The 13,721-nt window shown below is 44.5% G+C and overlaps 1 protein-coding gene across 1 annotated transcript in view; it reads left to right on the top strand.

Annotated features, from left to right (window-relative positions):
• Window positions 1-735: 735 nt before the first annotated feature.
• eif2ak3 (eukaryotic translation initiation factor 2-alpha kinase 3) overlaps window positions 736-13,721 on the top strand; it is a 31,733-nt gene continuing 18,747 nt past the window's right edge. Inside the window, exon 1 of the mRNA XM_088309959.1 lies at window positions 736-1,230. Coding sequence (XP_088166085.1) covers window positions 947-1,230 — 284 coding nt within the window. The 5' untranslated portion in view covers window positions 736-946. The remainder of the gene's footprint in view (window positions 1,231-13,721) is intronic.

Here is a 13,721-nt window from a genome sequence, read left to right on the forward strand (position 1 = left end):
AGACGTTCCCAATATTTGTGTATATATATTTGTATGTGTGTATATAAAATGTGTATATATAATATGAATGTCTGTTTTTATTACAGTATTATCAAACTTTAATTCCTGTACTGCTTTTACTTAAGGAGTTGAATCAGTGTTTCTATTTTTACCCGTTTTTATTTTTTTTAAGTATCGGTATTTCGTTTAAGAGCCTGACGTCTTTTTTTTTTTTTCAAGTATCGATTTGTCAACAGGAAGATAACCCGTGACCAGGAAAAGGAAATATCGCGACAACTGTCCACCGGGGGAGCCACGTTGGTGTTTTTGCGTCAGGCGACTCAACAACCGCCAATGATTGACGACTGGATTATCCAATGGAGTCATCCCCTCAAGTAAACAGGGCAACGCGTTATGCCAATCGTGTCGTTGTTTACCACGATCTTCTCTCTGATTGGACAACTGGAAGACACCCCTCCAACCAATCGTACACTTTGGGAATGTGCGCACGCGCCGCTTCGAACGCCTGGCGACTCAACCAATCATATGCACTGTTATGGAAACTTACTGTTTCGGCGGGCTTCTCCCAGATTGACGGGTGGGCGATCCAATCACCTTGTGCTGAGTATGCCTCCTCTTTGATTGACACTTCAGCAACCAATACAAAAAAGGTTTCACGAACACATGCTTTCCGTCATCCAATCACAGTATAGAAACAAGGCGGGGCCTTGAATCGTAACCACGGCAAGTCTTGCGTCAAGTATAAAGGGGAAAACACGGCGTTCTTTTCCTGTGGCCGTGTTTACATCAATTACGAGGAAAAGGGGCACTTGAGGGCAAACCGCGACATTACTTTTATTGACACTTGATTCTTTTTGTTTGTTTGTTTTAGTTTTGGTGCATGTAAAGATTTCCGCGGCCGACCAGTGGCATGTAAATCTGCTTCCCTCATGAGCCAGCCTTCCAAATGGAAAGGGGGCTTCGCTTTGGCAACGTGTGCATTTCTCTGGCGCTCCTGCTCCTCAACGTGGTCATCGGACTCGGGACGCTGCACACTTTGGGCTTCGTCGTCGCCGGCCGGGAGCCGCAGCTGGCCGCCAGGGGCTCGGGCGATGGACACCGAGCCGTGAAGCTGCGCCCGGGACTGGCGGATGTCACGGTGGAGGACGTGGAGAGCGGGCCGGCCGCCGCCGCCGACGACGACGGAGGCTCCTGCGGCGGACAACGCCGCGGAAGTGTCCCCATGAGGAGGTAGGCGAGGCGGATGTGACTCGAGCTGACCAGCATCATCACACGTTTGCCCCCACGAAGCGGTTATGTAAATTGACTTTCAAAGCTTTCGCTTACTTGACTCATTGAGGAGATTAGATGTGACCGAAATAACTTTTATGTCGTTTTCGAGCAACCAACACAAAAGAAAAAGAAACTAGCAGTCAGATAAAAAAAATTCCCTTCACCATACCTTCAAATTCAACTTTTTCTTCTGCCATTTTAAATCGGCGTTAATCTCTGTCAAAGTGTTCAAGAAGACAAGCAAGCGGACATATCGCTCCTTCCATAAAGTTCAAGTTGTCCTAATTGAAGGTGTTGAAATGTGAAGCTTGTATTTTGCTTTTTTTGCGACACGTTTGTGGGCGGGGACGATGTGGCAGCTCCGCAAGCAAACTTTTTTTTTAATTATATCTTGCAAGAATCTTCGTTTACCTCCAAAGCAGAAGTATAATAATCAATTTCTTGCTGTTAAATTGCCCGGTGTGGTGTTTGATGTTTTAATGTAACTTATTTGCGCTGTGATCCCAAACTTGGATAAAAATAATCACGTCATGAGGCACACCTGCACGGTCGGCCAGAGTCGCATTGGAAAATGCGTCTTTTTGGAGATAACGCGTCAAAACGGCTGATTTGTTTGTGTTTATGAATGTGATTGGGTGTGAAATTGAAGTCTGCAGGTGCACACAACTGTTCGGCGGCATGATGGAAACAATTTGAGTCTTTTGCCATGATGAAAAACCTGTTATTCTGTTGTACAATAATAACCAAGATAGCACTCTTATGAAATATGAGCATTTTTATCTTTGTGAAGGTAGAATTTGTAGTTTCCCCCATCGAACGCATTTTAGCGACAACTCTTTACCGTTGCTTTCTCAACATTATAATTGTTGTGATTCTAATTTGCGATTGTTAGGTGTCATTCCTGTGGCTCAATCAAGTCATCACAATATTAAAAACAGCTCTGCATAGTTGGGCTGAACAATCCGATTCAAATGAACATTGCAATTCAGTAGAATGTGATTTTGAAAAAGAAAAAATCCAAAAACAACAACCTCTGCTCCATTTCAGTCAGTTGGCAGGCTTTGTTTTCTTTTTTGTTTTTTTTAATTTTTATTTTATTGATTGATTTCTGTTCGGTAGTGTCCAGAGAAGTTTAGTGCAGTCGACGTGTTTACATTTCATTGTTTCAGGAAAAGTTGAAGTGATAAAAGTCACAGATTTGTGAGCGCCTTTGTTGTAATTTGACTTGTTTATGCAAGTTGTCGCAGTGAACGCTTCAAAGATTGCAAGTCAAAATGTTTACACTGCAAACTACAATTGAAATAACCATATTGCTGTTTTTATTTTCTTAAAGATCAATTTATTTTTGATTTTTTTGTCATTGACGTCATTGTTCATGACGTCTAGGAGCAATTTTACTCTCATGCTCCTTATTCAATCTATTATGATTAAAATCAAATGATATTTATCATCAGAAGGCATTATTGTGGGCATCGATTTCAAGTTTGGTGTCGAAAGTTGCCGGCGTTGGAGAACGTGAGAGATGCAGCACTCGGACATTGATTTAACCCTGCCGTCACTTTGAATGCATCTGCCGCAGTGGTTTTTTTTGGGTTTTTTTTTTTCTTCATGCCGCCTCCTTGCGAACCGACGCCGCCGATCATTCGCCGTAACCGCTCAATTATTCTCTGTGAGGTCTTTTTAACACACTCGCTCGTGTCTTTTTGCGGGCATCGGATCAGGATCAAAAATGGCGAAATAGATGAAAAGCTTTTGAAAGGCGTTGAAGCGTATTGAAGTTGCGTCCGTTTTTCCTGTCCAACTTTTTTTATGGACGAGGCTTCCCCTCGTCAAGAGACCAAACAAGCCACGTTGTTGTCTGCTCCACTAACGCTGTCGGGGATTCTGCTCGACCTCCACTTGCGAGTGAGGCGCAGCAAGCGGCATTTAAGACGATTCTTCTTCTTGAAATAAAAAGAGAGCCTTCAGGTTGTTGAAGTTTGTCGTCAAACTAAACGTAAAACTCGAGAGAATTCCGCATTGTGAGTTTAAAACTAACAGCCGACAACAATAGCGGAAATCCATTTAGGATTAACGGCCATTGAAATGCTTTGTAAAAAAAATTCGCAAAGTGTTCAAAATGTAATTTCCAACCCCAAAAAAACAACATGATGGAGGAAAATAATTTTTAAAAAAAACAATGCGAACAAATATTGCAAAGGGTTGTAGACGGACGGGTTGACAAACGGCTCCCTGTCGTGGCGTTACAAAGCCTTCAAGCACAAGCGATAGAACACAAACGGTGGAGAACAAATGTAGACAGACAAAATAACATGAGGCTAACTTGACTTATCTTGGGAATCAATCGGCCACCAGTCCATGACGTACTCATACGGGATATTTTGAAAAAAAATGTATAATTCTAAATAATATGAATCTGACATGCTAACGTTAGCCGCTTGGGGAACTTCACTTTTTTCACGTGACTCTTTGCTGGAACGATGCAATACGCACATTAATTTTGAATTCCAAATAATTTCAAGTTGAGGGAATGCAAATGATTCTGGACATGCTCACTTGTGACATTTGGGGATCCTCACTTGATTTTTTTCCCACTTGTCCTTTGACGTACTCGAGCGAAGTATGGCGAGAATTTCTTCGTTGAAGGAATGCAAATGTTTGGACGTGCTCACTTGACGAGCCTGTGGAACAACACACCGGTCCATGTTGTACTTGCATGTTATATTGCAATATGTTTTTTAAATTCAGCCACTTGGGAACCTCCCTCCATGTCTTTCCCACTTTTGTTTTTGTTTCAGTTGAACATTGATCAAAGTTGAAGCAAGTATGAAAACCGACAAACCTTTGCAACCTGGGGAACCTCGCTCCATTTATTTCCCGCCAGTCTTTGTTGCTGATTGATTGACTTATTTACATCAAATGCATTTATTTTATTTTGTTTTTTTTGCATCTACTGCAAAACGTCAATCACGAGTCGGCGCAAAAAAAAATAAATAAATACTGATCCCAAATCAGTCATCCATTTATCAAGCCTGGCCTTGGAAGGCTTGAAAGAGGAAAACTTTTGAAGAGCGATCGGCGAGGTACACGGCGTGTACATAAAAGTCACAAAGGTGGTGGGGGACAAAAAGGAAACGTGCCGCTCCTTCATGGGGATCAAACACCATCGAGGACGTGTTGAATGCTTAACGAAAGACGATCGGAAGGGCCGTCGTTCTTTATGATGACAACGGATCATCGGGGATGTCTCGTTTGCCGTCAATATTGCTTCAAGAGCACAGACGAGACTGGGTGTGTGTGTGCGCGCACGCCCTTTGTCACCCCCCCCTCGGCTCCTTGCGTTCACCTTGTTCACAGGAGAAGCAAGTTGCTGCTTTGTGTCGGGTCCTCTGAGGTTTGCTTGCCTGCTTTCCATCCATCTGTCAGGAGGATTGCCATTGAACTTAGCTCAGGCCGCGCCACGCACACATGAAAGGATACAAGCGCAACAGGCAATAAGCAACATTTTTCATTTAATGTCAACCCCCCCCCCCCCCCCATAAAGTCACTTCTGAGATGTATTTCTAAAAAAGTTGGAAAACGTGCATGCAGTGTTCTTCTGTTTTGATATCGCGTCGCACAGTTTTAACCATGTCGGTTTTTTTGGGCGCGGGTGGGCGAGGCTAAGATGCTGCAATTGACGTAATTGCGGTGGTGGGCGGTCAAGGCCTTCGAGGCCTTCTCTGCTGGCCGAACATCATCAAGAAATCAGGATCCTATTTTTCACATTGATGTCATCATGTATCCTCGTGTTGTAATTTTCGTGAGCGTTTTTATCCAATCAGATTTCAGCTAGCTCGTGTCGCCAGGCAGATTTCATGATACCAGTAGCACGCGCTATTCGTCCGAGGCCTTCACGTACAATCGTGCGGGCAGCTCTTCTGTCAAAATCAAGGGGGTTTCAGAGTGGATAGACATTTGCGCTAGCCAATTAGATCACGCGGCGCTTCCAGTGAGGCTTCTCGCTGGCCTTAAACTGAAGGTGATCAAACGCGTTTTGTGATTGGATACTCACTCGTGAGCGGAATCAACACACCCGGAAGTCGTAACTGGTGACCGTTCGAAAATCTAAAATATATTCTTGCTTTTTTAAACCACAATGGCTGAAGATAGGAATTTAATTGCAGATGCACTTGCGAGGCCATTTTCAAGACGGACTTTTCAAGACAAACTCGCTCGTCCAACACTCGCTCAGTAGTGCATCAATAGTGGGAAGTTCGTCCAAATGGCGTTGGAGGGATTGACAACAGTTGAGTTTGTGTTGATGAGCCTCTCGCTCTTCAAGCGACCGAAAATCACGCGATACGCGGCTGCTCGGCACTTCTATGGTCAGGTGTCGACCCTTGTTGATGCCGTCGTTGTCAGCAGGTTGTTTTTTTTTTTTCTTTGGCCAACATTCGGCCATCAAACGTTCGCTTGTCGTTTGCTGGTTCCCATTGTGTGCGTTGTTTCTTGTCTTCTATGAATATTGCAGACGTTGGCTTTGATCAGCAGCTGCTGTCAGCGACTCACCTGCAAACGTCGCGCTGTGCGTCTACCGCCCCCCCCCCCCCAACACCCCCCGAAGATGCCGTGTTTACATGCATGTGTGTGAATCATGTATGCGGAAACCTTTGCGTACCTTCAACACCGGCAAGGCCTGCTGAACAGGACGCTTGTCGCCCCGTTGACGAGCGCAGCTCCTCTTAACAATACTTTGTCCTACTTTGCAACACAAAGAAAATTAAAAAAAAAAAAAAAAAAAAAATTGTAAAGGCGGTGAATGGAATGTCATCAAAAATTTCCCTTTTTTTTTTTTTTTTTGCCAAGAAATAAAATGAACCAATTAATTCTGCTGGCTGATTTATTGGCGGGGCCTTAATTGTAAGCGACTGTTCCGTTATGTACCGGATAAACATTCGCACTTTTGAATATGTGAGGAAAAAAAAGAAAAAAAGTCGACTTCATGAATCAATGAAAATGTTTCACACAAAAACGTCAAATAAAAGAAAAAAAATGTATTCCAAAATAAAAGAAGGGCAAACCGTCGTTGAATAAATGCAACTGTTTCGTACTTTAAAGTTAAATACAACCGAATTGTATTTGGTTCTAGAATCTCTCAAATTATACGTCCTTGTGCTTTTATGAAATTTAGTTTCCACTAGATCACATTATTTTGTTGATTTTTATTTTTTTTTCATTTCTTTCAAAAAATGGATTGACCGACGATTTCTTTCCGATGGCCTCGAAAGAATAGACACCCAAAAATAGAATTGAGTAATTTTTTATTTTTTTTTTTCGTGAACCACTCAATGAAGTCGTGATCACCTGACACGGGGCCGGGCGGCGCCACCTTCGGGCCGCGAGAGGACGTTGGCACGGCTTGAACCTGCTTCCCCCATCTTCCTTTGCACCTCCGCCCTCAACACCCCCTCCCTCGCCCCCCTCCCCCTCCCATCTTGCCCCCTCAGGGCTCCGACACCTTCGCCGCCTCGGCTCCTGTGCAGCAGCCCCACTGCTTAGCAACAGCCAATGGGCCGGTCGGCCAATGGCGTCGAAGAAACAAGCCGCTGCTCGTATTCGAGCGCCGGGGCCATATGGGTCCGATTCTGGTTAGTTTGCAGAGAAGGAGGAGGAGGTGTAAGAGTTGATGTTTTTCATCCTTTTTTTTTTTGTCCGTCCTGCTGACTTAGTTTGAGTCGCCACGTGGCTGCAACCAGGGGAGACTTTATTAATAGAAGCTGTCCTCAAAATAGCGGCGGGCCAGAAGAGGCAGTGAAGGAAGTGTGAGGGAAAGTTTTCGAGCACGCGGGATGCGAGTTTTTTTTGTTTTTTCCTCTTTAACAAGCTTACGTCATGTTATCTTATCTAATCTAGTGCGTCCTCGTTATCGTTTTATTGTTGACACGCTTGAAATTGCTTGGTGTCTTTTGTTGTCGTTATTGTTAGGACAAAGAAATTTGAGATTTGATCGTGTGTTGTTGCACAAAAAAAAAAGTCCTGTAAAGACTTTCATTTTGGTGCAAAGCGGCAATTTTAACAACAACACAAACTCGTCCTACGCTTTTTAAAAATTCAGCCGCTCGAACCAGTTTGACGTCGACATGTGATTTTGTCAACATGTCAATCAATGAGGAGACTCACCAAAAAAAAAAAAAAAAACTCCGGTCGACAGACGACAAAGCTGAAAAGACGCAAGAAGTCGAATATTCTGCTTTGAAGCAGTTTGAGTTTAAAGTACCCTCTAGAATTTAACAAATTGAATTCAAACTCCAAGGCTGGTTTTGTTTCAAAGTAGATTTTTGGTCAGCGGCCATCATGAGTAGACCCACAAAAAAATTTGAAAAGCTTGTCGTTTTGCTTTGAAGTGGCCATATTGGCTTGGTAGTGCCTTTACGTTTAAAAAAAAAAAAATAATAAAGATTCTGCGTCCGCAAAGTCGTTTGAACCTCTCCACATGAAATTTGGTAGTTTTATTTTCCATGTGTAGACCCACCAAAACGTCTCAAGAAGCCAATCCTAAAAAAGATTGAGGAAGTTTGCTATGAGGCAGCCATCTTGGCTTTGTCGGTTGCCGTGAAATTTGCTCGGCATTCCATCATGAGTAGAGCCACAAAAAAAGTCTCTCGTCCAAAACCTGAAACTTCCGGGGAGTCTGCCCTTTTGGTTCTGTAGCTTTTTACACACACACACACGAAAAAAATAAACATACTCCAAAGTCAATTTCAAGCAGTCTGAAAATTTGACAAAAAAAATCAAAAATCAGCCCAAAAGCCAATTTTACTGGCAACATGAAATTTGGTCGGCATGTCTATCGAGAGTTGACCCACGAAAAAGTCTCAAGAATCCTCCATCCAGCCATTTATCTGTTCTGCTTCTCCCCACGAAGGGTCGCGACCCGTCGGCGAGGTACACCCTGAACTGGTTGCCAGCCAATCGCAGGGCACACAAAAACAAACAAAAATTCGAACCCACGACCTCTGCACTGTGAGGCGGTCGTGCTCACCAGTCGGACACCGTGCCGCCTCTCAAGAACCGGCCACGTCTGCCATTTTGCTCTAACGCCGCCATTTTTGCTCAGTCGCGCCGGCTAGAATTTGAAACACGCAGCCCGTAAAACGAGTTCCTCTTAGCGGCATGAAATTTGGGATGAGCGTTGATTTTTGATCAGTCGAGCCACAAAATAAGTCCCAGGGAGGGAGTTGAGCCGTGCTTGCAAAGTGGCCATGTCGTGGAGATTTATTTACTTATTTTTTTTGATAGATGAACTTGTGGAGTTTTTATCATATTGCAACCACGTTTGGAGCCTAAATTGCAGGAAATGTTTTTCGTCGTTGCGTGTGTGGAGCTTCTAATGGCATATTTGTTGTCGAAAAGTTGTTCCCCATGCAGCAGATTGAATTTACGAGGTCAGGGGCGACTTTGACAAGTCGGCAGCAGGACACATCCCGCAGCACTGCAGCACTTTGGGTGGGGCAGAGGCAAAAAAAAAAAAAAAAAAAAAAGGAGATGGAACGCTCGCTCGGAGAAGGAGAGCGAGGAAAAACACGGCGTTCGCCGGCAGCTGCCCGGACCACGCTGTCTTGTTTTCGCTCCACTCACTGCTTGGCAACAACCAATGGCGTGGCGGCTGCTCGGCCAATGAGCTGCCAGGAGCGTGGCGCCACGCAGTTTTGGATTTGAGCACGTGTGAGCGGACATGGAATGAGAGGAGCATGAGGAGCCCAGTGCGCTTTTTCGAGGAAGGAGAGTCTCGGAGCTTTTTTTTTTTTTTTTTTAACCACCTAAAAACCACACCCTTGACTCTGCAGTCGCCTTGACGTCGACACCTTTTGACGAAAGACGTTTTCCGAATGTCTCTGAAGCGGAGCTGGTTGCATTTTTGAGTAGTGTGACGAGAGAAACACAAATAAAAAGACGTGACATTGTTAGGACCAAAAACAATTTGCTGACTTTTGTCGTCGTGATGTGATGTGATGCCGTTTGGGATGTGTCATGTGGAACGGGTCGCTTTCTCCTTGTCCCGTGTGACTTTCTATTTATAGAACACGTTTTGAACCTTACAAAAATTTGAATCTGTAATCATTTTCATGATGTTTTTGACTTACTTTGTGGAATTTTTAGTTATGCTTTAACATCAGCATTATTGTTATGTGGCATCGATTTGGCTTCCGTTTAAGTTGCCAAATAAGGTTCCGTGAAGTTTTTAATTTATTGTTGGATGCATTTTTTTTGTTGCATTTAGCCTACTTTGCAGTACGTTCAAACGACGTTAAAAAAAAGTTGATTCCTCATCGGCAGCTTTGTGCTGATCCGTGAGGTCTGTTTTTGTGTCATATCTTATTTGCCAAATATGGTTCCCTGCCATATAAAGTTCCATTTGGATGGAATGAAAAGGATTCCCTGACAAATATTGGTCCTTTTCCAACAAAGTGGTCATTTAATTGACCGCTGGAGTCATTTAATCTCTTAATCCTTTTTTTTTCCCTTTTCTTTAAACCCCTTTTTTCCCCTTACTTTCGTGACATAAAACTAACGCCACAGTTTGATGTACTTAATATCGGAATCGATTTTGTAGTGTGCTTTACCCGCCTCCATCGTGCGTCAAGTTCGGTTGCCAAATTTGGTTCCTTGCATACATTATACAGTGCAAATTTATAATAAATAATGACCTGTCTGACATGGCTCCTTAAACAAGAAATATTAGAACTTTCACGACATCATCATTATGACGCAACTGTCGATTTTTCTTTTATTTCCGAAATTTGTAAAGTGATTGTCACATGGCCACGTGTGTGCGTGTGCGTGCGTGCCAATTGCACCCGCATTTTCGCCAAAACATGACACGCTTCTACTGACACTAATGAAAATCTGCTGTCTCCAGCTTTTATTTTCACTTTTTGAGCAGCTCGCTCTTGAAAGCGCGGCATCTTGCGTGACTAAGATTCCTTGTGCGGCAAAGACTTCGGCCTGCGCGTTTCCAATTTGATGCTGCCGTTGGGTGCGGCCGCCTGAGCGCCGCATTCATAACTTTTTCTCCCCACCACGTGTTCCCCACGCGCTCGTATTTTTGTTGCTCCTCGGCGCTCTCCTTGTCGCATGGTTACAAGCAGCCCCGCTCCGCCATTGGCCGGCTCCGCGCCAGGCCGCCTGCCCATTGGGCCGAGCGCCGGAGAACAACACGGCCCCCATTGGCTGGCAGGCGGCGTTTGCCGGCTCCCGATTGGCCGTGGCGGCTCTCCTTCGAGAGCGGCCATATGTAAACACGCCGCTTGTTTCTTTCAATGGAGGTTGTTTACAGCTCACTTTCGCACCTCCCGCGAGTGTGCGCTTGTCTCCGAGGAGCGCTGAGAGCGAGGCTAATTGGCTCCTCGCTCTCCGCCGCCGTTGAAGAAGCGCGGCGCTGTTCTGACACGTTGACGTGACGGCGCTCGCCACGCTAACGAGCCGCCGTTTGGTGGCCTCGCCCCTCCTCGAGCTCAGCCTTCTTCCCCCTCGGCGGCTGTTTCACGCTTCTGATTCCACGACGTCGAGAAGCAGACGCGTCCGTTTGCTGCCGTTGCGTGATTGCGGTGTGCAACTACGCCGAAAAGAATGATTTGACATATCTTCATTGAGATTTGTCATTGCGTTTTTTTATCCATACAAGATGGCAGCAAGTTACTACTTTTGTCCGAATGAAGCTAACTCACTTCGCCCGAGTTGGTGGCAGAGCACTACATTTGTCTAAATGAACTTCCTCGATTCGGTCCCCTTGCAGAAAAATGCTTCTAGTTGGCAGCAAACCTCTATTTTTGTCCAAATGAAGCAGCTCAACTGACATCAAGGCAGTTATTTGGCACCGTAATACCAATAAATAGCACCAAAGCACTTTCTTGTCTAAATGAAGCGCCTCAAGTTTCTTGAGTCCAGTGCCCTTAGTAGCACTCACAAAAACTGCTTTTGTCCAGATGAATCACACAGTTGTCATCAAGATATCACAAGAAAGCAGCAAATCCCTTTTTTTTGTCTCAATGAAGCATCTCAACTGACGTCAACATTGTTCCCTGCCAACACGAGGACACAATTTGGCGGCAAAGCACTATGTTTGTCAACTAAAGATCCTCAGCTCACTTGAACGTCGAGCTTTGGCACCAAGGTGCCACAAGATGACATCAAATGACTACTTTTGTCCAAATGAAGTTCCTGAACGTCAACAACTTGCCACCAGGATGCCATAAAATAGCGACAAAGCGTTACTTTGATCGAAATGCACTTCAACAGAGTTCCTTGGCACAAAGATCTTTTTTTTTCGGCAAAATGCGGGATGGTATTGGTTTCCAAAATAAATTGGCAAATGCCAAAGCCTGAATATTTGCATCAAGTGTGTACAGTTTATTGCTTTTCCCACTTGTCATCATTTTGGGCTCACCACAGCAACGGCGCCTCTGTGGTGGCTATTTGCAAACAATCATAGACCTCTTTTGGTGGGTTCCTTCGCCGCTCTCCCTCCATTTTGATCGTCAGGTCCCCTCCCCCGGCCCCCCAACCCGGGTTTGACAACCACTTGTGTAAATAAACCGCCTGCAGTTGAGAACACTGCGTGGGACTGGAAAAGAAAAGAAAATAGTTTTCATGTCTTGTCTTTTGGTCTTTTGTCTGGCTTGGCTGCTGCTCATTTACTCCATTAGCGTCACGCTATGATGCTACGAACGTACACAAGCCGCTCACCCCCACCCCCTCATCCTTTATCGGCAGTCCACAAAAGCTTTTGATCTCCGTCTCGACTTGGTACTCTAGTCTACTACTACTACTTTTTCTTCCTCAGCAAAGGGGGCGGGTCCTGAAGCCACTGCTTAGCAACAGCCAATCGGCTTTACAGTTGAAGGGCCTGACAGCCAATAGAATGGGCGACGTGATTCCTATTTTCATTGGCGGCCCAGAGAGGAAAAAAAAAACAAAAAACAATGTTTTTCTTAGCACGCCAGATAATGCCAGGAGCATTTTTTTTTTAAGGTGTTGATCATCTCATCCTTGACGGTTTGTTGCCGTGTTTGCATTTTTGGCGTCGGGCTGGAAAATGTTGGAGCACATTTCACTTGCGTTCTTTGGCATACAAAAGTGACTCGGATGTCAGCGCAGCATCTTGGTCAAGTGTGGAAATTGACACTAAGACCCCCCCCCCCCGTTTTGACTGACTGTGAAACTTTGCCTGAATTTTTTTTTCTCAACTAATCCGCAGTGTATCACCCGCCCCCCCGCCTCTCCCCCCAGCAGCGTCCAGACTCCTCTGATCAAACGGGAAAGGCTTTGCAGGCGGGCGGCTCGTGTTATCTCTCCAGTGTGCAAAAACAGAAGAAACTTCCTCCCATCGATCGGGCTTAATCCTGGTTTTAGTCGTCTCCGGGCCGACACATCCTCCGGCACGCTCGCTCTCCTTGATGCTTGAGCGCTGTTCGATAGATGCGATCAATCGCAGGTTATTTCTGATCAATAGCGAGTGATGCCGGGCCGACCAATTTGATGAAGAAATGGTTCGGCTTGTGTTTTGAAGAGTCGTCATCCCGAGTTGACAATTTGAAAGAAAGCAAGAGTGATGGGATTGCATGTATACATTTCAGGCTGAAGGGGGCGCTGACGAGCTTTTCTTCCGGTCAGCTTTTGCTCAACTTGAGAAACTGACTTCAAAAAGAAAGTTTCAGGTTATGTCGTCAAATTCCACTGGTAATGCCAAAGAATTTTCTTTTCCCACATTTCTGTCTGGTAGGCGGGGTTGAAATTTGGAAGCCGTTGGAGAAAATTGCTCTTCTTTGAATGACCCCTGGATGACCTTCAAATGGTCACATCAAAACAAATGGGCCGATTTGCGTGGCATGGTGACACTTTTTTGGTGGGTCGACTCACGGGAGACGTCGTGCCAATTTCATGTGGCAAAGTGCTAACTATTGTAGGACAAAATGTCTGACTTCCTGTCTTGTTTGGGGCCCGACTTCTTGAGTGCATTTATTTATTTATTTTTTTTTAGGTCTCCTCTTGATACACCTTCAGTACTTCCATTTCATTTTTATTCACGTCAACTTGCCAAATCAAACTGACTTTAGGGGCTGAATAATTTTGTTAAATTCTTTAGGGAACGTCACAAATGAAAAAAAAGTGGTTGCTTCAAATTAAAATGGCAGACCTTTTTTTTTTTTTTTTTTTTTTTTTTTTTGGTGGGTCTACGAATGATCGACACATCTGCCAAATTTCACATCTCCTTCTGAAACGAACTTCAGGGGCTGAATTTTTTTCGGGGGGTAAAATTAAAATTTCATTTTTTTTTTTTTTTTTTGAGGGGGGGCGGGGGGGTCTACTCATGATAAACATGTCCACCAAATTTCATGTTGCTAAGCAGAAATGTCTTTTGATGCTGCATTTTTCAGGACATTCCTTTGCTCACCAAAAGCCACTTG

Source organism: Idiotropiscis lumnitzeri, chromosome 1 (assembly GCF_059441095.1).
Source record: "Idiotropiscis lumnitzeri isolate Australia: NSW breed Sydney's pygmy pipehorse chromosome 1, RoL_Ilum_1.0, whole genome shotgun sequence".
In the NCBI taxonomy this organism is placed as follows: domain Eukaryota; kingdom Metazoa; phylum Chordata; class Actinopteri; order Syngnathiformes; family Syngnathidae; genus Idiotropiscis; species Idiotropiscis lumnitzeri.